The sequence below is a fragment of the Typha angustifolia genome, chromosome 7, assembly GCF_048772165.1.
Source record: "Typha angustifolia cultivar Huaian chromosome 7, ASM4877216v1, whole genome shotgun sequence".
Classification (NCBI taxonomy): Eukaryota; Viridiplantae; Streptophyta; class Magnoliopsida; order Poales; family Typhaceae; genus Typha; species Typha angustifolia.
The window spans coordinates 1,034,089-1,061,018 of record NC_133245.1 but is presented as its reverse complement, the minus strand read 5'-3'; the positions used below and the strand labels follow the sequence as shown (position 1 = coordinate 1,061,018).

Sequence of the window (26,930 nt, the reverse complement as noted above, 5' to 3'; positions counted from 1 at the left end):
TTGCGATTGTTTAGCTTAAAAATTTAAAGGTCAATTAATTGGAAAAGAAAAGATAAAGAAGAAAAGGCACCTAACAATTAGGTCCCCCCTTCCCCTCCCCTTCCCTTTTTACTGGTTGGTGGGGTTGGATGGAGTGGGATTGGGATTTGGTGGTAGTTCGGCCTTGGTGCGTTTTTAAGGAGCGTGGTTAGCTTCTCTCTCTCTCTAGTCTCTACTGGCTACATGACGTGGTCCCCAGCCGCCGGGAAATGACGGTAGATTTAGATTGGACCACGCTGATGGGCAGAGGGGCCCACTCCGCTCTAATCCGCTTTGCCTTTGCTTCCCTTAGATCGTGCCGCTGTGCTTTCTAAGTTCCCCACCTGGATAAAATACTCCCACTCTATCGTTCTAATATTTTTACTGCTCCTACCATTGAACCGAAACTATTTTACCGAGTTCTTTTTTTTTATTACCAAACTAGTCGTCCTCACTACCTTATCTACTCAAATAATTCTTCAGTTCCAAGGATTTATTTCTGACACACCACCTGAAAATAAATGGGTACCATAGGAAAATATTAGATTAGAGCCCTTCAGCTTTCCGTTTAAGATCTAGAACTCTTATCCTTTAGCATCTGTATAACAAACACCGACACGTATGAGGAAAATAAAGAGATTTGATTATTATTATTTTTTTAATCTAAATTTGAATCTAATATTTTTCTTAGTTTATCCAGTTGTATTATGATAAATCTTGCTAGTTTATTAAATTAATAGATAGATACAAATTAACTAATAATCTTTTCACTTTACAATGATCAATTCAATTTTTTCTTTTTTTTGGTTACAAATATGAGATAGCGACTAAGGAGTCCAAATTAGATCCTTTTTAATATTTAAATTTAGGAGCAGTCTATTTAAATAAATAAATTTATGCCGCTTAGTTTGGTCAAAAACTCCTATTTTACGAAGTTGTAGTTTGGACCTCATTTTATATCATTTTGCCTCCTTTTTAATAAATTGCATGATACAAGTGCTAATTATTCCGTCTAAAGTTGACAATATTCATGTCTTTTTAATTTATAAATTTATTAGTTTGAACAAAAACCATTTTACACCGTGCATTTTATTTTGTAACACTCTATGGCATCCTAAATTTTCTCTCTCAATATATATTGATTTAGAAGAAGCACTCATTTTTTAGATAATTCTATCATCTTTATTAATAGGGCTTGCCTTTACAATATAGTCAAAAAGTATAAAAAGACATGATGATACAAAACATAGTTCTAAAGGATAAAATGTATTTAACCTTTCAAACTTTTTAATGCTATCTTTAAAGAAAAAATAAAACTTCTTTGTCTTAAATCAGAGATCTAGTCCCCACTTACTTTATAAGTAGTCTACTAGCTCAAAAAATTGTAAGTTAAAAAAGAAAACCTCTTACTTTAGCTAGGCATAAATTTTAAATTTTTGTGTGAAGGTAGAAGATTAGGAGATTTACTTTAATGGTGCAATAGAGGAGTGCTATATGGACATACTTTGGTTGCACATAATGTACAAAGGAGTGTACCAGCAGAGATGAAGTTTGAAACCTTGTGATACAAAAAATGGAAGGGACCTCTACATGATTCACATAATATAGTTAGCTGGAGCACAACCTAACTTGACACATAAATGTCATTCTGCCATAACAAAATAACCATCGGATTACTGGTTTAAGGATACAAATATGATATATACGATAAATGAGCTCAAACTATTATAACTAGTACTTGAAAGAGTCTCCAGCTGATTCAAATAAGCTATTCCCAACTCAGTAGCAAGTAAGAAATATTCTCAATCAATTCTGGTTCACTCGGATCTGAACAAGTTCAAGCATTACCTTAAATGCTTCTCTAACTTTCATCTCAGCATTTTGTAAGTGATAGCACCCGCTGATAATATAACAAGGAACCTTCCATCTGGAAATTTTGCTTATCGTGATTTAATTCAACCTCTTTAGATAACAATCATATAATATTGAGCTCAAATAAAGAAAAAAAAATCACATATCATTTCAAGAAAATCTAGTAAAACAACTGAAATGTCCTCCATAACCAAGCAAAACATAAAAACTGGAGAGTGGAGTATACATATAAGTATAAATTGCACGGATTTCAACAGTAAAACATCTAGCAGCAAAATGACAGTTGATCAGACTGAACCTTACATGCGACGGACATGTTTAATGATACAAACTATCCAAAAGATTTTTATTTTTTCACTTTCTTATGCCCTAGTATGAGTTATGATCAAGATATGAGGCATCATACAGATCTCTAGTTGGAAAAAAAAAAAAAAACCTTGTTCTATTTTTGCTAAATAAAATTCAGAGGAAAATGCATCCATTTTGCCAAAATCATGAGAGCAAAATGTTGAATTGGTAACCTTAGAGTTTGCAAACTTTTTGTGAACTACCCAGAACTTGTGCTTTTGCAAAGTAAACAGTGATACTATCTGCAAAGTTATCTGGCTTGTGAAGGCCAGTGTAAAGACCAAGCTGTTGGCATGTGGCAAAAGATAATGTACCATAGCATCTTTGTGTTGCATGATCACAAGAAAAAAGACAAGCTGGAGCAAAGGAAGAACTCTACACAACTTGGAGTACTAAATGCACTTAATGAAGGGGACAGAATATGTACAGTATAATATGGAAAAGAAGCAAAAAAACTTGTGTCGCTGTGTGCAAAAGATTGGCCTACGATTGCAACTTGAACATATGTTAAACTGCCATATATAAGTATATCTACGAAACTTCTTCTTCCATCTGCCATCATCATAGCTTGAGTAGTGCGTAATAAATTGGTAATCATCTTATGTATAACCATTGTCAGATTAAAATCCATATGCCTTACTAAAACCCAATTTTCTCTATTTCAAAGAATAAAGCCCCTATTAGAAATTCAAGAATCATTAAGGCTTTAAAAATTAGATTTTAAAAAAAATAAACCTACAAATCTGAAGTCTACAAGATGAAGAACGAGAGCCATGCAGCAGAAGGTCTTACAAGAAAATTTGCAGCATACCAAGAAAAGAGGCTCGCATTGTGCATGGCACTGTTTTAAATAAGCCCACTAAAAATTTAGATCAGATCCACATCAAGGTACCCATGAGAGTTTTAACCATATAGGAATTGAAAGCTCAGGATTTGCCATACTTCACAACATAACCCTGCAAGTAAATAGAAAGACAAAATGTCAAAGAAATACAAAAGTCAGGGAAAAGGTAATGCTGATCTGTCTTTGACATAATATAAATTTCAAAATCATACCTCAACAAGCTTTGAAAGCTTTGGTTTTGATGCAGAGAGATAGTTGTTTATTGACTCAGTAGTAGTTGGGACTTGATGAGGTTGTAATGCACGAAGAACCTTTTCAGCCGCTTTCTTAATTATCGTCTTATGGGAATCCCTACTTAAGTGGCCCTCCCGCCAAGACGGTTTAAGCAATTCCTTCATGAATTCCACCAAGGCTGCACGGAATATTTTGAATGCTTTTGACTCCTTTTTGTTTCTACAATTCTCAACTTGATTGCTGCCAAGGTCTGCCCCATCGATATCTGCACCCTCACTTACACGAGGTACATATTGTTTCTCATCCTTAGGCCTAGAAATATTTCCTCCATCAGATGTACAAGGTCCAGAAGCAGTTACTGCCGAAGTAAATTCATCAAGTTCCTGTGCTGGTGTACTCTTGTCTAGTATGCTTTCATGGGGTTCAGAGGAAGAATCCACAGTTTTCTGGGTAGTATAACCTGGGGTCTGGCTTCCCCTTAAAATAGGATGACCATTTGTATGCTGACTTGGCACATCACAGAACACAGTCATTGGAGACTTTTGAATAGTTATACTTCCAGCTTTGGGAGTATCAATGCTATCAACAAGTGGATCATATTGGCTTCCAGGAGACAATTTACTTACAGATAAACAAAACGAGGATCGAAAAGGTACAGAAGGCTCCCAAGAAGTTTCTAGGATCTCCTTTTTCTGCCCAGAGGAGTCTGGAAAATCCAAAAGATTATTTTGGTGTGCGCTCTCTTCAGATCTTGATTGGTATGGTGAACAACTTCTTAGAAGTGAAGCAGACCTAGAACCACGAGATAATGGCATTCCTGCTTGAGAAACTGTATGGACTGAAGAGGCATCTGTTAAAGGGTGAAGAGAGTTATCAAAGGGTGATTTTGCTGAGCTAGTTAAACCATAGGAAGTGTAAGAGTCAGGAAATGAGGAAAGGCCTTGCTGATATCGGAAAGCAACATCCTCAGTTCCATTGTAAGTGTACTGATTGTTGCTCTTCTGAAGCATACCAGTTACAATAGATGATCCAACTGAAGGATATCGATATTCAGGAATCAAGTCATTTCTTGCCAAAGAAGATGCCCTCATTAGTGATATATCATTCACAAAGTCCACTTTGCCCATTCCCAGATACAGTTTCTCTTCACTAAGGTGCCTTCGGGAAAGGAAATCTTCGGTAGATGAATGTTCTTTCTCAGTGGAGCTAAGATACGGTCTTATACCAAACTTCTGATGACATGGCAAGTGATGCAACTCGTTTCCTACGGGACTAGATGATCTATTGCCTCGACGGTTATCAATCCTGGGAAACTCCTCAGCAGCAGTCTTTGATGTATGAACACTAATGTCATCACAGGGGTGTGGTGATCCATGATTTTCTCCACCATATGCACGAACAAGTGCCCTTTGTAAATCTGATTTTGACATACTCTCAGCACCTAATGAGTCTTGAGGCTCATGAGAGATTGAAAATTTTGATCTTTCGGCTTCTTCCATCGAACCTGCACACTTTCAAGAAAGCAAATAAAATTCCTTTTTTTTTCTGGTACAAGCTATTCTTCAAAAGAAAGCTCCTTATAGGAGGTTTGGTACCTGCATGACTGACAAAATCACGCTTCTTAACTGGCCCACCTACATCTTCTTTAGATAACTTGCTGTCAGAAACAAGCCCCTCTCTCTGGTGAAGAAACCTACAAGAAGTACCCTTGATGCACCACCCTCTGGCAAAAAAATCACACACAATTGCGGGCCTTTTGTTGACATTCACAAGTGGGGCACCAGGGGATGAACTCCTGGCTCTATGCTTTGGTGTATGGGGGCTGGAAGTAAGATTAATAGCTATCAGTTTAAATCATTTAGAAAGAAAAGAAAGAAATTAAAAAAAAAAATGTGCATCTAAGAAGGCAAGTAAAATGGGTAAAACTGTTTTTACTCATAGAAGTTTATTTCATACTTTGATAAACTAAAGTCCTCTTGAGACAGCAGCGCAACAGTTTTTTGTGGACTTGGAGCTTCCTTTTCTGAAATACTATTGGATTTCACATAATTAAGGCCACCCTTTGTCTCATTCTCCACAACTGATTTATGAACCCGCAAAAATCTTGTTTTCTTAACACTGTCCCAATCACAGGAACCTAAATGGGACCTATGACTATCATGAGCTTCAACATTGTGCCTTTGTGCATCACTTGAAGCATCACTGGGGGCATCCTTTCCTAACGTATCTTCAATATCTCTGTTGGCTAAATTAGATTTAGAATGGCTATTTTCCTCCGAAGAAATGATACGCTCATCCCAAGCTGCAGGCATGGTGATACCATTTATCTCAGATGTGCCCTTACTTTGTGTTGCTTGCAGCTCTGCTGAAGAATCACAGGTGGTAAGGTTGCCACCAGTACCATCCACCGAATGACTAATTGAAGCAGGACTGGTGTGAAATCTCTCATGAGTGGACACGTTTGGCTTCAGGTTCTCAGCATGACTTCCATACTCTATGTTTTCTCTAGTATCTATATAGAAAAGGGAATATGAGAATCAATCAACACGAACTAAATACATAGAAAAGAAAATGAAGTCCTATGAAAAGGAAAAAGTTCAAGCTACTCTAATCTTCTAAGTTCTAAGAAATAGAAATCTATGATCCTTAGTTAAGATACAATTGATTGTAAACAAATCTGCATCCCACATGACAAAAATTTGAATATGGCATGGAGTGTATCATATAGGAACCTATAAGACTTCCATGATCTATGGAGATGTAGAGCAACCTCCAAACTTTCAACTGTGGCACAAATTTCAAAACTAAGATTCAATACTGCAGTTACAACATTCCTTAACTAGAGAGTGTGACACCAAGACCCAGTGGTGGACACTATGATCATTGCAGATGTCGCAAAAAGATCGATCACATCAGGAAAAACATGCACGCAAGTAGAAATTGTTGAAGTTGTGTGTTGCTGTCATTTAAGTCCTTTTCTGATGTTGATTGTATTGTTTGTTTCTGCGCTATGGATGAACTTTTTTATTTGGATAGTAGGCCTAGGTGCCTAGTGTGATGCTGTGGAACTTTTATTAGTCTTTTTTGTTGTTCGGTTCGGACCTCTAGTACGGATGGCTCTGTGGGGGGGTATTTTTCTTCTGTTGGATATGTTGGGGCGTCTGAGTTACTGCAAGGGTTTGTTTTGCTTTTGTGTCAATGTAATGGTGTTTTGTTAATCTCTACGCCAGGGATTAACTGTTTTATATAGAGATTACATGAGCAACAATACACAGGACAACACTATATTAATAAGCAAGTGTCCTTTCAGACTTAAATAGACCTGATGGATGCAAAACATGCAATAGAAAAAGAAAAATAACCAAAAATGAACGTGTAAGATTTCTATTACTATAATCTCTTTCCAGCATAAGTGTGACAAATCATACTCGAACACTTAACCCCTTTAGTTTAGCCTGTCTAGTAAATCTTAGACTATCCATTGTGAATCTAAGTTTATGATATTATGATGTTAACGATTGTATTTGCAACCCCTTGACTGCTTGGGGAAGGAATTCTGCCTTCCAGAACAAACAGAAGTCTCTGAAAATGCTGAAAAAAATATCCTTTGAATAAATTAAAAACATGAAAAGCCAATCAGGATAGAAGGTGATAACAAATCCCACTAAGCTAGTTCCAGGAGGTGTAAAGCCATACATAGGGCAAGCCCTATAAATATCGGTATACATTTATCTTGTCATCATCTCTGTGATATTATCTACCAAATTGTTTACATTATTGTCACCAATCAACAGTCTTCTATTCCTTTTCCTTTTCTCTCTTCCTACTTTGGGGTCAGAGCTAACAAAATTGAAAGGTTGTCTATTCTGTGGAGAGTTGGAATAGGCAAATGCATCTGCATTCATTGACTCAATCTTCTAATGAGGGTTTGAAAAACAAACAGTTTGGATAGGCTCCATGGCTAGTGTGTCCAGTTGTCCAAAGCATTTAAGGTGGTTTTTAGTCAGATCTTCAGCATTGCTTAATTGGATAGTGATATATGGGCATTAGGGGTGGGAAGTCTCAAATCTTTTCTGATAATTAGAGATTTCCAATAACCACCTGTCACCACATTTTCTGATCCTATCTATCCATTCTTCATTAAAGATCATGAAACACCAAAATCTATCTAACCCAATTTACTTAACCCTTACATTCCACACTCCCACAGTTAGCGACCTATCAGTCTACACTTCACTTCAAATTTCTTCCTATTTTTTTCCCTTATCCCACTCTAGATATCCAATTGAAACCAGAATTCTACACATTATAATCCTACACATTAGAAAAACACAGCAAAGAAACTTATAAACAAAGAAGCAGAAGCAAACCATCGGAGTCCTCTGAACCGGATAGATCACCTTCTCCCTCCACGTCCATCTCCTCGGGCTCTTCATCCTCCCCCTCTTCTTCCTCTTCCACCGCAACTTCCTCCTCGGGCTCTTCTTCCTCGTCTCCCTTCTCTCCCTCTTCTTCTTCTTCTTCTTCTTCCTCCTCCTCCTCCTCCTCCTCCTCTTCCACCTCTATCTCCTCTTCCACCTCCTCCTCCGGTTCCTCTTCGTCTTCCCCATCATCGCAGCCTTGATCTTCTCCCTCGTCCTCAGCATCCGAACCGGCTGCATCGGAGAGCTCCGGCGACGAATCGATCTCCGGGTCGTCGCGTTTGGGCATCTACGCGGCCTTCGACGGCGATGTGAAGGAAGGAAGCGTTGGCGTGGTATATTATAGTGTGAGTTTAGAATTTGAGAAAGAGAGAAAGGCTATGTCGAATGTTATTAAAATGCTGAAACCATTCACAAACCCTCCTCGTCTTTTCCCTTCTTCCTCCTCTTTATTTTTATTTTTATTTATTAATAACCATCTTATTTATTTATTTCCTAATATAATTATAGATTATATTTCAGACAAACGGATTAAATCTCCAACACATAGGTTAGATAATTAAACTAATTCTTCCTTAAAAATTAAACCACAACGAATTCAATTATACACGTAAATTAAAAATCAAATATTAACTCCACTCTTTAAGGAGGGACTTAAACTATTATTAACCTCCGTTGTGAATGCCTCGTGGCTTCTTATTCTTTTTTAATTCATATCTTTAGGGCTTTTATAATTTAATTACATCTATAGTTGATACATATTTTATAATAAAATTTCACTCAATTTGATTACATCTATAGTCAATTTCACTCAACCTTAATATTACGGATATATTCTGTCTCTAAAAATATAATACAGTGAGACATCGTATTAATGAACAAAAATTAGAGAAGTTAATTCTCAAATATGAAAACATGAGGAGGTTTTATTCCAATAAAACCTTAATAAATAAATAAAATCCTAGATTCCTAAATTTGTCTTCATAATATCAAATGTCTAAGCTAAGAACTAATTCCGTATATCTCTAAAGCATTTGGTGTATTATTTTTACTTAATTTTATGCTAAAATATTACCTCTTATTTTCCAATTATTAGAGTAAAAAAATCATAATAAAATAAAAGATTTAAGCTGCTTCGTAAATATTAATTCTCATAAATAAGTAAATCAACAATATATATATATATATATATATATATATATATATATATATATAACGTATTTACTATTATCAAACTTCCATTGTGAACTTTATTATTTGCCATCAAATTATGCTCACAGAAATTCCCAGCAAATTAACAATGAGGCCGAGGATACATTATGTTTTCCTTAAGACAAGGTAATAGCTTAACCAATACTTTGATATCTCTGCCTCACATTATCATAAGAAAAATGATGCAGGAGAATTATGCTCCTTATGAGGTATGGAGCTAAACCAGTACATTTCTATGCTCTTCCTTCACTGATAGATCTACTGTTTTCCATTTGGTCCGAAGAGTGATAACTAGGAGTGCGCAGGCTTGGCAAAAGAGGCCACATATCAAACCCATCCACAATCCCTGCACCCAAATTGCAGCATTTAATGGATTTGTAAATGTGTTATGTTATGCCACATAATATAAGATGATATGCAAATAACATAGATGAGCTTATTAAGGAATTCTTAGAGAGAATCATAAGCTACCAAAAATCTTCATTCTTCTCAAATTCATGTATAGATTAGTGATAATTGGATATTGCAATTGGAGCCACAACAGTCTTCCCCTTGATCTCCATCATCACTGTAATTAATTGCTATCCCTTTGAAAAAATGGTTTGGCTATGTATAGAAACTCAAGTGTTGGCAGACTCCAATCGAAATGGATTCGTCCGTTGATGATCGGATTCAGCTCTATGTCTTTTGTGGGATATTTTATTTTGGATTCCTTTGTTTAGCATCAATCGCAGGGTTTGTGTATTGTTTGATATATTTTTTTTTTCTATCTTAGGTTGGTAATGCCTAATCTTTCAACCTTTGGAGTTTTACGGGGCCGTGTCTTGGACTAAGATGGAATCACATGCTAACTCTAGGCTTATATTAAGGAGTCATCTTCTCTATTCCCTTTCTTACTATGCATCAAGCTTCATTTATGTAATCTCTGGAAAATTAATTAATTGCTATGGTGTATGGGCTTCCCCTCAAAATAAAAAAACAGACTCTAATTGAAATACTGGACAGCATATTTTCATAAGGAGTTCCTAGCTAATGCAAGAGAATCATTGAAGTTATAAGTTTTATAGGTACGAAATGCCAATTATTTTTGTAATTTAAGGTCATGTAAATGAAGAACAAGTCTGCGAGGTTCTATAATGCAGTAATTAGGTTGATTCTTCATGATGGGAACTATGCAGTAGACATATAAGTTGACTCCTATCTGTTTCTTTTATCTACTGTCCAACCGTCTACTTTCATATGATCCCTTCTCATTTGCATCAAATTAGGAGCTTCTTTTAGCTATATAGTGAATTTAAGACAATGCTGTATGAATTACTAAATATTAATAAGAGTAGGAGATTTAGAGGGCACTAACCTTGGCATGCAAGCCCAATTTGAATCCAAAGAGAAGAGCCAATGGCATGCCTATTAGGTAAAATGCCACTAAATTGGTCCATGCTGCTAAGTGCTGCCAACCACATCCTCTGGAGACCCCTGCAAGTTGATGCAGTGAATGATAATTTTCAGAAACTTTCAGGTTCAAGCATAGAAGTATAAGAACAAGTTGTCACTGGACTACCTGATAAGACCCCCTGGGCTGAGTCAAATAGTATAGAAACAGCGAGGAAGGGGGTCATGTAAGCAAATTCATTAATTATCACTTGGTTGCTGCTGAAAGAGCTTGCCCACAAATTGTGACCAAAAGCCAAAAACAAAATAATAGTAACAGCCAGAAAGACTGAAAGCTTTAGCGTCACAGTAACAGCTTCTTTGGCCTTCTGAATATTACCAGCACCCATCTCATTTGACACACGAGTGCTGAAATCCAATTCCAATTAGTTAACATGAGAAAGTATCTAAAAGAAATCATCATTCTATGATTATCGGAGATTATTGCGAAAGTAATACCTCACTACTGCGCTAAATCCATATGTAATCATGTAGGTGATAGCTTCGGTATTCACACTGCATTAAGCATAGTCTCAGTTTCCTTTCAGCTGAAAACATTTGCATAGCAGATCATAAAACACATACCACATTGCTATCAGTGAAGTACTCATCTCCGAGTTCGGCATCAGCCCAGCGAGCAAAACCAGAATCTCGAAAGCCCAATACTCAAAGCTGGGTCACAAGAGAATAAGAATTTGCAGTTTGAACCATAAAGTGAACAATGGAAACCAAACATCAACATGAAGTTCTATATCAAATTATCAACACTAGTGTGTTATGTAGGAAAAAGAGAATGTTACTGACCAGACCATCACTGCTGACGGTATAGCTAGCCTCATGCCAGGTATTACATACTGAAATGATTCTAGCGAGAACCCTTCCCAAGTATACTCGAATGCTCTTGAATACTTGACATACGCCGCTAGCATAAGAACTGATATCCACAAAGATATCGACGCAGATAGTGACGCGCCTTTGAATCCGAGACCAAAGACATGGATCAGCAAGTATGTCACTGCGACGTGGATAAGAAGTGGGATAACTGAGCAGACGACCAGAGGCGTTACAACAGTTTGTGTCTGGAGAAACCTCAGCAGGCATTGCAGTGTGCCATAGGCAAATAGTCCTGGAATAAGGTACTTGACATAAAGTGCAGCCATCTGGGCCACTTCTGGTTCTTGGTGCAGCCATATGAGCACAGGCTCCGAGTAGAACCACAAGATGGACACAAGAACTGAAAAGAAAGCACACGTAATAATTGACGATTGCAGGTAAATTCCAAGCATCCTGTACAACTTTGCGCCATAACCTTGACCACAGAGCGTCTCAAGTGCCCCACTCAAACCAGTCTGCAACGGGAAAAAGAATTAGAAGAGCAGAGGGAGAATTATGTATTGAAACAAAAGACGAGCAATATCATAGATAAAAGGACCTAAAGGCGTGGCTTCTAGGCATTTCTTCGAACAGTAGATAGTCGTGAAGTGAAGTGGGTGTTGAAGCGATCCAACCACGCAACGAGTTCGAAGACGGTCGAAGCATATAACTCCATTCGCTAAGGAAACTAAATTTGTATACAAAACCTTACATCGAAGCGATTTTGCAATTGAAATCCTGCATCTCTCGAAATTAATTAATTCATTGAACTAAAAAACACAAGTTAAGCTCAACTAGAATTCGAGCTAGCTCGTTGCTCATTTAGCTTGGTTGATTCAAAGTTAAGTTCATTGAGATCTCAGCTCGATTAGCTTGGATTAAAATAATAATTTATGGAACTAAAGATCTAACCATTAAATCTCGACTAAAATATCTATCAACTAGTCATTTATTCTCAACTAGTAAATTATAGTATTAAGGTTAAGGTCGTGTATATATATATATATATATATATATATATATATGAAGTTCCGAGATTCGAGTTATGTCCAACATCAATTTTAGGCCCACACTCTGCAGACACGTGGCTTGAGATATATGTAAACCTACCACAATTTATTTTCTTTAAAAAAATAAAACACTAAAAAAGAAAGATAAAGATCTTAGCCACCAACTCCTTCTTTGATTCCTATGATCTATACTATACATGGCCAGGACGTTCTATCTGACTTGTATGCAACGTGGACTATCCTAAACCTACAGTAAGGTACTATGGTACTTTCAAGTTAGCATTATATAGAGAAAATGAACCACGTTGCAACAAGGTGAATCATTCCACGATGTGCATTAAGTCTTCATAAACAAATATTCTTATCTCTTAGTATACCTTTCTCAGTTTTATGGGATAATATCATCTAACTTTTTAATCAGTAATCTTTGTCTTTACTTGTTAATCCAATCGTCACATCGAGTGCAAAAATCTATGACGGAATATGTCGGAGGAAGAAGATACGTACGTCTTAAATCCTCTGCCTTCCCATTGGATGTGAGGATCTAATGGGCATTAATTAATTGATCAAATTAAATGACGTGAAACACAGCGTGAAAAGTTACCATGTCGATACTCTTATTATAACCAATGGGATCGATCCTTCTTCTGCGGAGATAATTAATGGCTTATTTTAACAATTAAGAATGAGAGTTTGTGAATCTCTATAAACGCATATCCCATATGAGATCTTAAGTTTTTAAAGAAGACTAAGATCGACGTTATTAGTAGGTTGATTCTCGTCAGATCTATCTATTGATTAAATCGACATAATATAAGTAGGCCATAGTCCATACCATAAGGGCCATGCCGGTGACGGTGCCCCAAGAGTTGCCGAGGGTGGCTCCGGCGAGCTCGACGTCGCCTAGATGGCCGGCGAACATGACGGAGATGAGGGTGATGGCGTAGTATGACATGTTAGTCAGTATCATGGGAAAAGCAAAGAGCAGTTGCCTCTTGGCCTCCTCCTTATCCAAGAGCCTCTTCCACCATCTCTCTCTCTCCTCTCCTGATCCATTATTCTCTAGCAAAGGAGCATAAGACATGGCTAGTTAATCTAAGGATTGAGCTTCTCTTCAATGTTTCACTAGCTAGAGAATATATATAGTACTATGTGAAGAGGAGTGGGAGAGATGGATGGTTGGATATGTGAATGCGGATAGAAGAGAGGTAGCTATCTCAGGCATTTATGAGGGTATTATAACTACACCTACTCTGTCTTCTCTATGTAATATTGTAATATGAAACAAATGCAAGCACATTTTTTGTTTTACTTTTTCCCAATCTTCTCTCTTTTTTCTATTCATTTAAGTCTCATCAAAATTTTAGCAACAATAAATTATGTATTCTAGATTTCAACTTATGTGCATCATTGAATAATTACTTTAAAGTAAACGCTGTTGAGATTTACTCTAAGCCGTCGCACTATCGAGTTGCTCCTCTAAATCAACTATATCATCGAATCATCAATCTAATCAAGTCGTTAAGTTAAACTATCGTATCATCTAAGCCGTCGCACTATCGAGTTGCTCCTCTAAATCAACTATATCATCGAATCATCAATCTAATCAAGTCGTTAAGTCAAACTATCGTATCACTAAATTATCAAATAATAATTTTTTATAATAATAATTTAATATTAAAATCAATATCTTGGTCAGCAGATGCTTGCATAGTTGGTTGGTAACTGAACTATAGTAAGTTGTCTAGTCCAAATTTCGACCTGTGTACATTATCGAATAACTACTTTAAATTAAACACAGCTGAGATCTGCTCTAAACCGTTGCGCTACTGAGCTGCTCTTCTAAATCAACTATACCATCGAGCTATCAATCTAGTCGAGCCATTAAATTAAATGATTAAATCACCAAATTATTAAATAATATTTTCTATAATAATTATTTAGAATTACAATCGATCTTACAACATTCTTGGTCAGCAGGGTGCTCGCGTAGTTGGTTGGTACTGAACTATTAAGTTGACCGCGTGTGTGATTGGAGTTGAAATTTGATGCAGATGATTAGTGGGCTGCCCTTCATTGGCGGTGAGACTGTCGACCCTGTTAATCAAATGGAAAAGTAAAAGTACTTTAATCTGATTCACCAGCAATTCACGGCCTATCTTAAAATGTTCACGTGGCGCATGATACACGAGGATTTATAATAAGGTTACTCTTCTTCTTTGGATAAAAAATAAAGAAATTACCAAAGAAACTTTGAGAACATAGAGAAGAGAGAGTGTGCGAAAGAATGAAACAAAAAAAGGGATGAAGTCGAGTAGTCGACAACTAGATGGCATGCACTATAACACTAGTTACAGCACGTTGTTATGTTTTAGAAATTCTAAAAAGAATGATACGTGATTCATGTGAAACATAGAGTTTCTGATTATTTAAAGTCCACCGCTAACTTTTTGTACAGTTCTAATTTATTTTAAAATTATATAAATTGCTTTACAATTATAACGATTTCCAGAAAAATCGTAGGATTGTGACGATTTTGCTAGATAATTTTAAAATTTTCCTATAAGTTAAATTGGTCATGTACATGAGTTATAAAATGTAGTGACCAGTAAAGAACAGGGATAGTTTGGTCAAAAAAGTCTGAAACCCAACTCTGGAACGAAATGAAGGCTCCCTGGTGCTGCCCTTATGGTCACAGACGCACAGGCTTCTTACAAGCATTCGTACGAAGATTCCATTAAGAACTAGCACGTGTGAGAAAGTAGAAGCACAGCTATGAAAATTATATGTACGACCAGTCGACCATCAGAGCATCACCATCATGCACCCCATCCTTATTCATGTTTTGGGGCTTCGCTATCATGTTACAGCACACACCCCTATTTATCAACAATTAAAAAAAGAACGTTGCAGGACACATGACAATTATATACAGGGGATTGCTCAACAACCAAATAGTTACAGGTGGACTACTAAAACAAGCAATTATTGAACATACAAAAGATTGAGCTTCGTTGTCTCGCTGTTATGAACAGTCTAGCAGTTCTTCATCAGTTGCTATGCTGTTTCCACCATCCTAGCGATCTTTTGTCTTCCGCCTTTTCTTCTTCTTGTAGTTGTGTAGCATTTCATCCCTCTGAAGAGGTGAAGCAGAGAGTAACCACTTGCTGAATTCGAGTTCGTCCATACCCATAAAAGAAGCAATGCGTCTAAACTCTTTTCTTTTCTGCTCCGCTAAAAGAGATTCTTCTTTCATGTGGACATGCCTTCGTTCTTGGTTTCTATCTGTTGCCTCCATAGGAGCCTTCATAATATCATCTTTACTCGTAGTCATTACATCACTATTTCCTCCGATCCTCATGTTGACAATGTCTTCATTTCGATGAGCATATACAATGCCTGTTAAAAAGGCATTGATATTATATATTTTTCTTCCCTGAGCCAATATTATTCTTGAATTGATAAAAGAGTTTGAACAATCAAGTAACATTTGTGAAGTTGAATGAAACTCTAATGTGAAATGCCGGGAGACAGATCTATCTCCGGATAAACAAATAAGCTAATGCCAAATACATCTTATTTTCCGGAAATAAAACTAGCACATAGCCACATACATTAAGAAGAAATTCATTCTTAAAATTTCACTATCATATATCTGAAAACAATGCTTAGTTGGATGCTGCAAACCCATAACTGGAGATTAAAGTCATTACACCCTCTTCAATTGCATAAGTACATGATAATAAAGAACAAAGTTGACCATAGAGATTGCTGGAAGCCTTGACATTGAAAGATGCAACTTGATCCACATCCTATTTGTGTTCTGGGCATGCCGGAAAACAAAAATTTCAAAAACTCATGTAACTCATGCAACTGAAAATACTAATTCAATTAGCCAAGAAAAACCAAAACCAAAACCAAAAATGAATCTTCAAAGTCTTTCAGCTTGCTATATTATAATGCCAGACAATGTTGTGGCAATGAATCTTAGCTCTTTGTGAAATCAGAAAGTAGAGAAAGAAGAATGGCTTTTATAGAGATTTTCTCAGAGCACATGTTTAGAGGAACCTTACCGAAGTCATCAACAAGTGCCCCAGTTTCAGTAGCAGTCGCAGGCACACGAGAATTTAGTAGAACTGAAACTTCATCTGGTTCTTCATGAGAGTGATTACTATCACTTATCTGACTGATATGCATTGTCCGACATACATCATCGTTCCCTTGTTCCTCATGCATTTCGATAATCTCACTTGTGAAAAGCTTATCAGACAGGTCACGGAACAGATTGCAGATTCCAAATAACTCGCCCTGAAATTTCTTGCAGTCCTGTAAAGCAGCAAATGAATCTAAATTCGATATAACTAAAGTGAAAAAGGAAGCTAAAATTTACTTTATAGGATCACCTGTACACCCTCAAAGTAACGCTTTTCTATTTTCCCTGAAACAGCAATATTTGAAAGCTGCTGTTTATAAACCTGTCTAGTATAAACAAGTTCCTCAAGAGAACCAGCTGCAAGTAGACGAAATACTATAACATGTCTTTTCTGTCCATATCGAAATGATCTATCCTGTGCTTGCAAATCTTGTGCAGGATTCCAACTTGGATCAAAAATTACAACACGATTAGCACTGACTAGATTCACACCTAGATTGCCCGCACGAGTGGATATCAGGAATACCTTGATAACATGAAGATTAATTCATATCAGTGTACAATACCAAAATACAAAATAGACAGGAGCTTGAATATATAAAGTAACCTGCTTGCTTGGACTTCTGTTGAACTCATCAACAAGTGACTGACGTGCATTCATTGGAGTTGAACCATCAAATCGGGAAAAGCAGTAGCCTTTTCTTATAAGAAATTTCTCCAGTATATCCAGCATCCTGCTTACAGATAGCAACATAGTCAAATACGATTTATACACATGAGAATATATTAGACCAGATATATGTGATAGTACCTATATTTATATCTATACTCCTATACCATTTATGGAAGTGACAGGATTGAACTTGTGAAAAAGAATCCTTCTATCAAAAGATAGACTTTTAGATAATTCATCCAATAATATTTAGTCCTCTAAGCAAACCAAACTCATATGTATTAACTGAGAAACAAGATGTAACTAATTGCGAACTAAAGATGACCCACTGAACTGTGTACAGTAGTTGGACTAATAGCTCCTAGATATTTGGAAAGCAATGGTTCTACCATCCCGATCTTCCTAACCAGTTGGGATCAAGCAGTAGTGAACACAGACATAAGATGCAACTTGTAATAATAGTAACTACAAAAATTCTAATCACAAATACCCTAACTTGCTCTATATTTGGTAATCAGAATTAATAAACAAGAATTTAACAAGGACACAAACTTAAAGAGCAGAAACACTGGAGGGATACAAAGGTTCAGAGTTCAAACAATTATATTGATGATGCTATATATATATAATTCATGAACTGTTTAAACAATTCAAACTTGAAGATTATGACCTGACGGAATAGCTGAATAGAAGAATTTTGTCACCATGTGAAGTCCATAATGCCAACAGCTTTTCCAAGGCTCGCATTTTTCCACAGTGTTCTGCATCACTAAGGCCCATGAAACTTTCGGTTTTAGCACTACCACCAACTAGGTCAATATCAGTGCCAAATACAGCAGCTGCTAGCTCCGCATCCTTCTTTTGTTTCTCAATTTCATCCCTAGGATTAGGCTTTATCAGCTCTAGATGATTGCTAATCTGTCAAAATTACACCTTCATATTTTAAGGTAGGACAAGTCATAATTGAAGTAAAATCTAATATTACCTGTTGAAGCTTGACAAGGCAAGGAAGAACAAGGCAGAAGGGGCATAAAGCACACCCATCAGGATTGTCCTTGTGGAGATACGACCAAATAATACCATCAGGTACTATCTTCTTGCAACACTCGACCTGAGATAATGGACTTCCACAACTACATGGGAGATCCTTATTTATGAGACAGTGTATATCAGGTTGCTGTAACATCCTCCTGTAGACACGCTTTTGCAAATCACTCATTTTGCAGAAAACAATATTATCTTCTTTTCCCAGCATAAGGTGCCCAATAGTCTCCTCCTTGGTCCTTCTCAAAAGGTACTTACGGAGAACTGCAACAAGGTGCTGTTTCCGCTCCTCAGCAACTTGAATAAATCTTTCAGGAGCACTCAACCTCTGACCGTGCTTTAGTGGCTCATCATAGAAAGCACGAAAATGTTCACGATCGCCCAAACACCCAGGTGCAACCCAGTCAAATAGATTAAACAACTCCAAAATTTTGTTTTGCATTATAGTTCCAGTGAGACCAAACCGCTTTCTGGTTTTTATTCCTAAGCATGCTTTATAGAGCTTAGATTTTTCGTTCTTCAGACGGTGGGCTTCATCAACAATCACAATCTCCCATGAAATCTCAGATAAAATCTTATCATGAATTCTAAAAGTGTCAAAACTTGTTATTAATATCTCGACACTATGAGCTTCAATTTTTTCAAGGATCAAGTCACGGTTTGCTCCATGATAAATGGCAACACCAAAGTCTCCCCATTCAGAAAACTCATTTTCCCAGTTGCGAATTACGGAAGTCGGGCAGACGATTAACACAAGGCCAGTCCTCATAACATGGTCCTTGTCTTTCAAATATTCTCCATGTTCAGTATCTTTACCAATCACAGCAGCCAAAAAAGCGATAGTCTGTATTGTCTTCCCTAAACCCCTAATTCAACATAAAATCAACAAATTGATTTTGATGTGATAAAAAGACAGACGTCTGAGAAAGAAAGTTGGAGAAAACATGATTACTAAAGGCTAAGACAACTAATCACCACTACTTTATAAACTTAGGTATCATCTACAGTTTCATGCAGAACTGATGGTGGCCGTAAAAAAGAATGATATTTTGGCATTACACTACAAAATGCCTGTTTTTATTAATCACCATATCACCTCCCACTCCATCTCAGTGAAGGTTCTCTTTCTATTTTCTTATTTACTTTGTCTTGGTAGAGATCCATCCAAAACCTGTTTACTACTGTCCTAGTCTACCTGCATGCATCAAGACATTTTTAAGTTTTCGGTATATCCCTGATTGATGTGCAACTACCAACAACCTCAAAAAGTTCTATTTCCAATTATACCTTTCTACGGGCATCATTCGTTCACACACATTCTCATCTTGGCCACACTCATTTCTAGACATTTTTTATGTATTCGTCATTTTTGCAAATATAACTCATTACTAGACTCTTCTAATGAGCAATGGCAGAAAGAGAAATCATTGAGGTCAAAAATGTTAAAGAGAAGCGCACAAAAAGAATAAGAAAAACAATTTATGAAGGGTTACATGTCATCTCCTAGTACGCCACCATGGTTGTTCTTGTAAAGACTGTATAAAAACTTTACGCCATCTCTTTGATGTTCAAGAAGTCTACAGTTGATTGAAGCAGGAACCTGCAAAGTACAGCGGCAACTTATCAATTCAAACTGCAACTACAAATTAACAAGAACATGCAAAAAAATATTTAATCGAGAAGCTAATGTGAGTTGTTCCTAAATTTACCTGAACAAGAACCAAAGAAACACAGTCCAGAAACATGCCCAATGTGCTAAAACGTACCCAAGAAATACAGCTAAATTTTGCAATTTACTTAATAAAATTAACTACACAGTAGTGTCTCTAACTTCTCAGTTCATGAACATTAGTATTACGAAAAGTAACGAGTCAATCTGATATATTGGTTATCTGATCTGCTAGAAGAAGCTTACTCTTCTCTTCTGCATAAACGATGAAAAAAAGAGTCTCAAATAGATTAGCAACTTAACAGAGCCACTAAATCCGAAATCGGTAATGCTTCCTCCATTCGTTCAGGAGTACCTGGACGGTAGGTTTTTCATCCGGCGGCGAGAGGAGCAGAGGCTCGTAGGGCCCTCGGGCCTCGAAAGCGAAAGGCTGGGAGAGAAGGGGCTCGCGAGGCCCAAGGCGGGTTTCTTCATCCCTTCGTTCTTCCTCCTCCTCCTCCTCTTCTTCTTCTTCTTCATTCTCCTCGCCGTTTTCTCCTCCTCTCGCTTCTTCTTCCGATGCCGTGAGGCGTCGTCTACGTGGGGATGGAGGCGGCAGATCGGAGGAGGGGAGGTCGAGGCGTTGGAGCTGCTGCAAGAGGGAGGATTTGGGGGGTTTTCTCGACGGAAGGAGTTGCGGAGAGGAGGAGGAAGAAGAAGAGGTGGTGGTGGAGAAAGAGGAGGAAGGAGGAGGGAGGTTCGAGCAAGGTCGGAGGGTTTCCTTCAAGCGGTTGAGTGACATCGCAAATGGCGGTTGACGTTTAGATTTTGCGCTGCTTGGTCTTATAAGGAGAGTTTCCGACTTTCGATTCGAAATATGATATTTATAGGGCTAAACTGACAAGTATGCATCACATAGTGCCTATTAGAAGTATGAAATATTTCCCTAAACTATCTATCATATAAACCAGGTATTCAAAGCAAGATACGAATTGGCAAAAGTTTGAACTCCAAATACCTGAGCTACAGAAAAAAGGGGGAAAAAAAATCTGATTTATATTCATTGAAAATAGCCCTTGATTAGAAAAAATGTGGGCCTAATTTGATCAAAAGTGAAGAAATAATAATTGACTAAGCAATGTAAGTGCTTTTAACATGTTATGAACTCAATGAACCACCACTTTTATCCGCACCACTAGAATTCAAATATTCAGGCAAACAGAATTCCTATGAACTTGAGAACAAGAGCTTACAAGGTTGATTTATGTACAGCTGTTAGCAAGATAGATAATGCATGGGCCCGGGAATTGTCGAACACCAGGCATGAATACATCAAATGGACAGAGTATATAGTTGGATGATAAGTTTGTTCCACTGTTATGCGATTGAAATCCCCTGCTAATCCTGAATTCTTAGAGAGGAAATGAACCAGGCCTTCCAAGAGAATTGAGATCAGAGGAAGAATTGGGTAAGAGATGGATTGGCAAATAGATTTTCTTCGATGAATCAGGTACCATGCATGTAAAATAAGCCATCTTGTGATCCTAACCATGCCCCCCAACTTTGGCTTAGCTCAAATGGACTCACACTGTAGATATCTGGTTGTTCGAGGAGTCCTTGAAATCCTGCAAAAACGTTCAAATTAATCAGCAGGCATCATGTGAATTAGTACCATATTTTCCATTATTTAGATGAACAACCACCTAAGTCATTGCTGCTTTGTGGCCAGCAAACTGTCGAAAATATCGAGTTGGCAACATTTTCTGCAAATATTAGCTCACTATTATTAATGCTCCAAATGCGCACCATGTGATCCTCTCCACCTGGTATGGATGCATTAATCTTCAGAATTAGCTTCTTCAAATGCTACAACATGGATCACAAGACACCACAGACATTGTGGCAGAAAAGGAAAATTAATACACCTGACAAAAGAAGTGTTTCAGCTGGGTTCACAGCTAGCTGCAAATGAGTGTGGGAATTCATATGCCCCTCATAAGACTGGAGTGCTCCTCTTTGGAGAAGACGCCTGTCAAAGAGCTTTATCTTCATTGACACCAAAAGGAGGTAATTAGGAACATGACAATATGACATATGACATCACAAGTAGGATTTAACACATGCCTACACAGGTCAGTATAATTAACAAGGAGATCTGTCAAAATCAAAAACTGGTCACTTATCTAGGAAGATTAGTTGGTTACCTAGGAAGATTAGTTGTTTACACTATTTTATTTCGCACATACACCCTGTTTTTCTTTTCTCCCCCTCTTTCTAACACGACTTCTCTGCAATCTCCTTCTCTTTCTCTGTATTTCTGTTTCTGCATCCTTCCCTATTTGGACAGCAAAACTTTTTCGTATTTTTCTTCAGGTTTGTTTACAAGTGAACATCAAAATTCTTATTTCAACCACAAGTAGGATCAAACTTTCGGTAGTTTTCTCTTAATGTGGGGAGCTTTCAATCTCAAAAATCAGAGCATGAAGTTTCATTTTGTTGGAATGCCAGACCTTCTATCCTTTTCAATTTATAAATGAGAACTATAATTTGGATTTACTTGCTTGATCCATTAGGGCCATGACTAGTATGACACGCATCTTATCCTACATTACTGAACTCAGTTATCTCCCTGGTCAAGAAGACTGGATTAAAAAATAACCATCACCACCCCTACAAACTAATCAATTTTCTCCCAGATTTTCTTGTCTTATATCTTAAACTTTTTTGGTCCTGAACTCCTAAGAAAACTGAAAGTAGTCTATATGAATCATCCTTCTAGGTTATACTGAAGTACAGTAAAAATTCAAGTGATCTAAGATGGATGTTAAGAGACATACGATGATGCAATCGGAGAATAAAATCTTATTCAACAAAATCAAGAATAAGCAAAACATTTATAATAGGTCCATAAAAGCAACCACACGATCCACTATATTGATTCTTAAGCATGTGAAGATGTGATAACTTGTCTCTAATAAGTGTTTCACCTATATAAACTGCAAGAGCGAATGATGTCCTAAGACTCCCTAGGGATTCTCAAATAACTGAAGACACATTTCAGCAGCTGTTGCTTCAAGTCATACTTTAAATAGTACCTTGATCATGTTGATCACCACAGGATATACAAAATATGACTGCACAGCTTAGTAGGCTTCAATTTAAGGCCCCCTCAAATTTTAATAAAATTATTTAAAAAAAGAAAAGACATTGTCTAACAAGCATGCTAACAAGAAGGCTCCATTGTGAGTTGTGACAGTCATAATCTGAGAGGTTTAAACTCGTAGCTTATTAAGGTCCACCAAAAACAGTATATACAAAGAACAGTCATCACTCATCAGATTTAAAAAGTTCTCTGATAAGTAATTAAAACCAAATGACTTACAGATCCATCCATTGAGCTGCCTAAGAAATAGTGCTCATCTGACAAAAGAGAAACCAAGCTGCAGAATAATAATATCCAGCATTTAGACAATCAAATTGTAAGCATTAAACAACATAACTCAAATTGCAATGCTTTGTACCTGCAAACAGCAGAGGGCATGAAAACGATATTTGAAGTATTTAACTTTCTATTGACCTGCAAGAAATGCCAAATTTGTTGTCCGTTAATGACTATATTAGTAAGTCTTAGCATTAGAAAGCTAGAATTTTGTTAGGACTGAACTCCAAGCATATCAATGCAATCTACAACTAAACGTTCAATACAATTGAGCATGGTCAGATTGCGCCAACAAACTGTCAGATTCAATATCCATGGGAATACTGAAGTACTACCTAAGAGTGGTTTCTATCTTACACGATTGGCAGTATGACAATGTTACCATGTTTACTATGCCATTTTCCTTAACAGAAATGCCCACTACGGTCTTAACATCAATGAGAGAGACCTGAGATTCATATAAATAAAGATAGTTGTAGATGGTGTACTTATGCTTTGTTATGTGTTTGTAATCCTTTACTGAACTTGGAAAATGAAGTCATCTATCAGGAGTACCTGGATCCTTTGTTTGCCATGCCGGTTTATCATGCCTTGAGACAGACTAAATGTCCGGTGAGCATTCGGTCTTCCAGGTAAAGGACGTCCAAAAGAATGATCAGAATATCCTGGTTGCTTCTGCCGCATATCAATTGAAACAATTGCCCCATTGCGGAGACCACATAAAACAACATTTCCCTGCAGCGAGGAATAGGCAAATAAATAAATACAGACATTCAAAATCAATTAACCAGAAGAACAAAACTGTGCATGTTATTGTTAAATAAATCTGCTGAGATAAGTCAAGGGCCAAAGAAAGTTTTGTTGGCACAGCAAGCCATACAAAGTCATCAATATGACCCTGTTATATTTCATTCGGGGGAGTCATAGCATAAACTTTTGGCTAAAGAAATGAACAAAGTCGAGCTAGAATCAATTTTTTTTTTATTACCGATTGAACAAACTGTAGTGAGAAAATGTCACTTTTACAGTGATAAAGCCATGATGCTGCTCTTGTTTCCAAATTTACTAAAACAGATCCAAAATTCGTACCTGAAAAGCGGAAAAGAGAGATGGATGTAAGAAAAATAATTCTTTCCTTTCGCTGAGTTACAGTAGTAGATCAACTAAATAAACATAAGCTCTGAGAACTCACCAATAACTGCTTGTGTCCCACTTGAATTGCAATCAGCTGTCCACACTGTGCAATCGAAAGAAGCAATATTTGAAATTCTGCTATGAAGGCTGACAGCAAAATCCAAAGGCTCACCAAGATTCAGAAGATACAAAGAACCACTGGATACTCCTGATCCAAGAGTGGTCACCATGTTTTGCATTGTCAAGGACTCCAATTTCTCCTATTGTGAGATAAAAATTCATACAATGCTTTTGGATAAAAAGAGTCAGAAGTACCAGTAGTAAAGTAGTTATAGGGAACTCCAATAAAAATTCTAGAATAAACTAATTAAAGAATAAAAATCTGGTTTGGATACAATGCTTGCTGGAAGGATAAATTGGCATTAGCTGGATCAGGAAATCTACTGCCACACCTCTTTATGGAAGATATATTGGAGGGAAGACTTGAAAAAGCTTCTGTACACCATATACTTCCAAGTGCAGAATTGAGCAATGCTTTGTGTTTCACTGCAGAAGACCAAACAGGCTCTGGCAGGCTCTCAGTCACAGTATCAAGGTTACCCAAAACATTTCCAATCTCAAATAAGCTGCAAAATCATTATCTTCAGGAAAGATACTTAGATACTTCAACTCAAGAAATTAACAGAAAGATGATGCGATATTGATGATCAATCATATTACAACCAAAATACAGAGTGCAGATATATATAACAGAATCAAAGATGAAATAAAAAGAAGGTTGAACAGAAGCGAACATCACATATCCCTTTATATTCTGCTTATAGATAGTTCATATTCAATGAAGAGTTAACATGTCGCATTAAAAGATTTCTCACTCAGCACCAAAAAAAAAAATGCAGGCTATTATCTCTGATTAATTTTCTTGATGTGCTAGTTAATTTCATGAGCTAAATAAGCTACCCAAATTTCATCTGTCTACAAGAATATCTCACAGTGACTTAATTACGTAGAAAATTCTCTTTCACTGATCTATTTTTTCATAAATCCTACAGTTGAACCAGTCTGATATAAGGAATAATGCTGCTCTAGTAGATTTGGAGTTTATGTTATTACAATGAATGTGACCAACAAAGACCAAAGTGTTAGGCTGTTAGCTGGAAAATCTCCATCCGGTCTACTGCTTCAATAGTATCAGAAGTCATGTGAACACAGAAAAAGGTTGTAACCGTTAGTTCTTACCTAATGATACCATTCGTACTACCAGTTGTTAAAAACTTTGTGTCCCTCGTACCATTCCGTGTTTGAACAACGCCATGCAATTGTTCGATTGCAGAATCAGCTAGTGATTTTGTGCGCCGATATTTCCACACCTGGTGTACATGTCAAAAGTAGAACTGAGGACAAGATATTGATGTTACATATAAAAATTCTTTGAAGGAGGACTTCCTTACCACAGGTTGGGAAGCTTGCACTTTCTGATACTCCTTTCTGAAGTTGTATCGACATTTATTGGAGAAGAGGACACTACCATGTATTTCCCTAACATGAAGGAGCTCAGAAGATTTCATCCTCTTTCTCCTGCACGCATTAATTAATTGATGCTTCTGCAAATAATAAAATATTCTCAATTCTATATAATCAACTGAGTATCATTTATGAACACCTTGTTTTCTTACTGCAAGCACAATTATAACTACATTATGAACCTTAATGAAAAATTAATCCTATTATATTCCAACATAAAGTCCCAAAAAATGCAATTTACAATGTTCGAAGCCTCCCTTATTTTCTGGGAATTGTAGGATGCTTTTTCTTCTCCCTATCAGAGATAAGTCTTCAGTTGTCAGCAAGAAGTATACCTGATCAGCATCGCGCGAGGAAGGAGCGGAAGAAGAAGACGGAGACGAAGAAGAACGACGCTTTGATCCAGGGATGGGGCCTTTGATGGGGAAGTATCGGTTCTTCTCTGGGTCGAAATAGAAGCCCGGGAGATCTGAGAGAGCATCGATTCCTGGATGTCAGAACTCAACAACTAAAAGGTAAAACCAATAATGCGAGATAGAGCGAGACGGAGAGAGAGCAAGCGAGCTAATACCCTTCGGTGGAGGCATCCTTCTTCTTGGAGTCTCGGGAAGAAGACTTGGATTGAGATAGTATTCGTAGACGAGGGCGGTTCTCAAGCGGCAGAGGTGGTCATCGGGCGGGGGCTAGGCGGGGATCGACCAGCTCGTTGCTGCCCAATAGCCCGTGAGTTTAATAGCTCGGGCCGGACGTGGTCGGGCGTAACGGGCTGGATTTGGTGGGCTTTTGAGACGGGTCTTCACATCGAGTTGGCAGGCTTTCTTTCTTTTAACTCTCTCATGTAAACAAACAAAAGAGAGAAATAACTAATGTTTTTCTTCTCTTTGTTTCTCTTTTTATTATAGTCTTTTCTATCTTATTCTCTTTTATTCTCTCCTTACAAAATATAACTTATATACCGGTAGGTAGCACACTAATGTCTTTATCCGAGAATGTTGTTATAGCAAATCATAAATAAAATTGTATACCGAAGTCTCTCACTATAAATGAATGAA

General features: G+C 37.2%; 4 protein-coding genes across 13 annotated transcripts; all 4 read right to left on the bottom strand.

Moving 5' to 3' along the window:
- Window positions 1-1,532: 1,532 nt before the first annotated feature.
- On the bottom strand, window positions 1,533-8,148 carry LOC140762834 (zinc finger CCCH domain-containing protein 36). Of its 4 annotated transcripts, none has more exons than XR_012104760.1 (6): window positions 7,717-8,148; window positions 5,273-5,828; window positions 4,912-5,138; window positions 3,295-4,820; window positions 3,031-3,194; window positions 1,533-1,945 (listed from the first exon to the last, which is right to left on the bottom strand). XR_012104760.1 is itself a non-coding variant. In XM_073100791.1 (5 exons), exons 1-5 carry the CDS (start codon window positions 8,024-8,026, stop codon window positions 3,165-3,167), a joined length of 2,679 nt encoding a protein of 892 aa, XP_072956892.1. In that variant the 5' UTR covers window positions 8,027-8,146; the 3' UTR covers window positions 2,997-3,164. The 4 variants fall into 4 exon arrangements, 1 of the variants encoding a protein (XP_072956892.1); XR_012104758.1 differs by having other exon boundaries at window positions 1,536-1,945; window positions 7,687-8,146; XR_012104759.1 differs by having other exon boundaries at window positions 1,536-1,945; window positions 3,050-3,194; window positions 7,687-8,146.
- Window positions 8,149-9,005: 857 nt separating this feature from the next.
- On the bottom strand, window positions 9,006-13,497 carry LOC140764032 (protein DETOXIFICATION 18-like). Its single transcript, XM_073102465.1, has 7 exons — window positions 13,099-13,497; window positions 11,185-11,729; window positions 10,966-11,052; window positions 10,840-10,896; window positions 10,511-10,749; window positions 10,307-10,425; window positions 9,006-9,295 (listed from the first exon to the last, which is right to left on the bottom strand). The coding sequence occupies exons 1-7, from the start codon at window positions 13,345-13,347 to the stop codon at window positions 9,167-9,169; spliced, it is 1,425 nt and encodes a 474-aa protein (XP_072958566.1). The 5' UTR covers window positions 13,348-13,497; the 3' UTR covers window positions 9,006-9,166.
- Window positions 13,498-15,182: 1,685 nt separating this feature from the next.
- On the bottom strand, window positions 15,183-21,161 carry LOC140763863 (switch 2). Of its 5 annotated transcripts, none has more exons than XM_073102234.1 (8): window positions 21,035-21,161; window positions 19,627-19,733; window positions 18,075-18,999; window positions 17,760-18,007; window positions 17,024-17,150; window positions 16,667-16,942; window positions 16,337-16,589; window positions 15,183-15,662 (listed from the first exon to the last, which is right to left on the bottom strand). In XM_073102234.1, coding segments are annotated over exons 2-8 (2,154 nt in total). In that variant the 5' UTR covers window positions 19,629-19,733; window positions 21,035-21,161; the 3' UTR covers window positions 15,183-15,339. The 5 variants fall into 5 exon arrangements, with proteins under 5 accessions (XP_072958335.1, XP_072958337.1, XP_072958332.1 ...); XM_073102236.1 differs by having other exon boundaries at window positions 18,075-18,991; XM_073102231.1 differs by lacking the exon at window positions 21,035-21,161 and adding an exon at window positions 20,158-20,630.
- Window positions 20,938-26,762, bottom strand: LOC140763864 (uncharacterized). 3 transcript variants are annotated; one of them, XM_073102238.1, is made up of 14 exons: window positions 26,450-26,762; window positions 26,214-26,347; window positions 25,806-25,958; window positions 25,594-25,724; window positions 24,751-24,980; window positions 24,527-24,583; window positions 24,413-24,457; window positions 24,209-24,309; window positions 23,776-23,955; window positions 23,303-23,358; window positions 23,164-23,221; window positions 21,707-21,827; window positions 21,485-21,604; window positions 20,938-21,406 (listed from the first exon to the last, which is right to left on the bottom strand). In XM_073102238.1, the coding sequence occupies exons 1-14, from the start codon at window positions 26,463-26,465 to the stop codon at window positions 21,288-21,290; spliced, it is 1,521 nt and encodes a 506-aa protein (XP_072958339.1). In that variant the 5' UTR covers window positions 26,466-26,762; the 3' UTR covers window positions 20,938-21,287. The 3 variants fall into 3 exon arrangements, 2 of the variants coding, with proteins under 2 accessions (XP_072958339.1, XP_072958338.1); XM_073102237.1 differs by having other exon boundaries at window positions 24,413-24,583; XR_012104913.1 differs by lacking the exon at window positions 20,938-21,406 and having other exon boundaries at window positions 21,707-21,810; window positions 24,413-24,583.
- Between the last annotated feature and the right edge of the window lie 168 nt (window positions 26,763-26,930).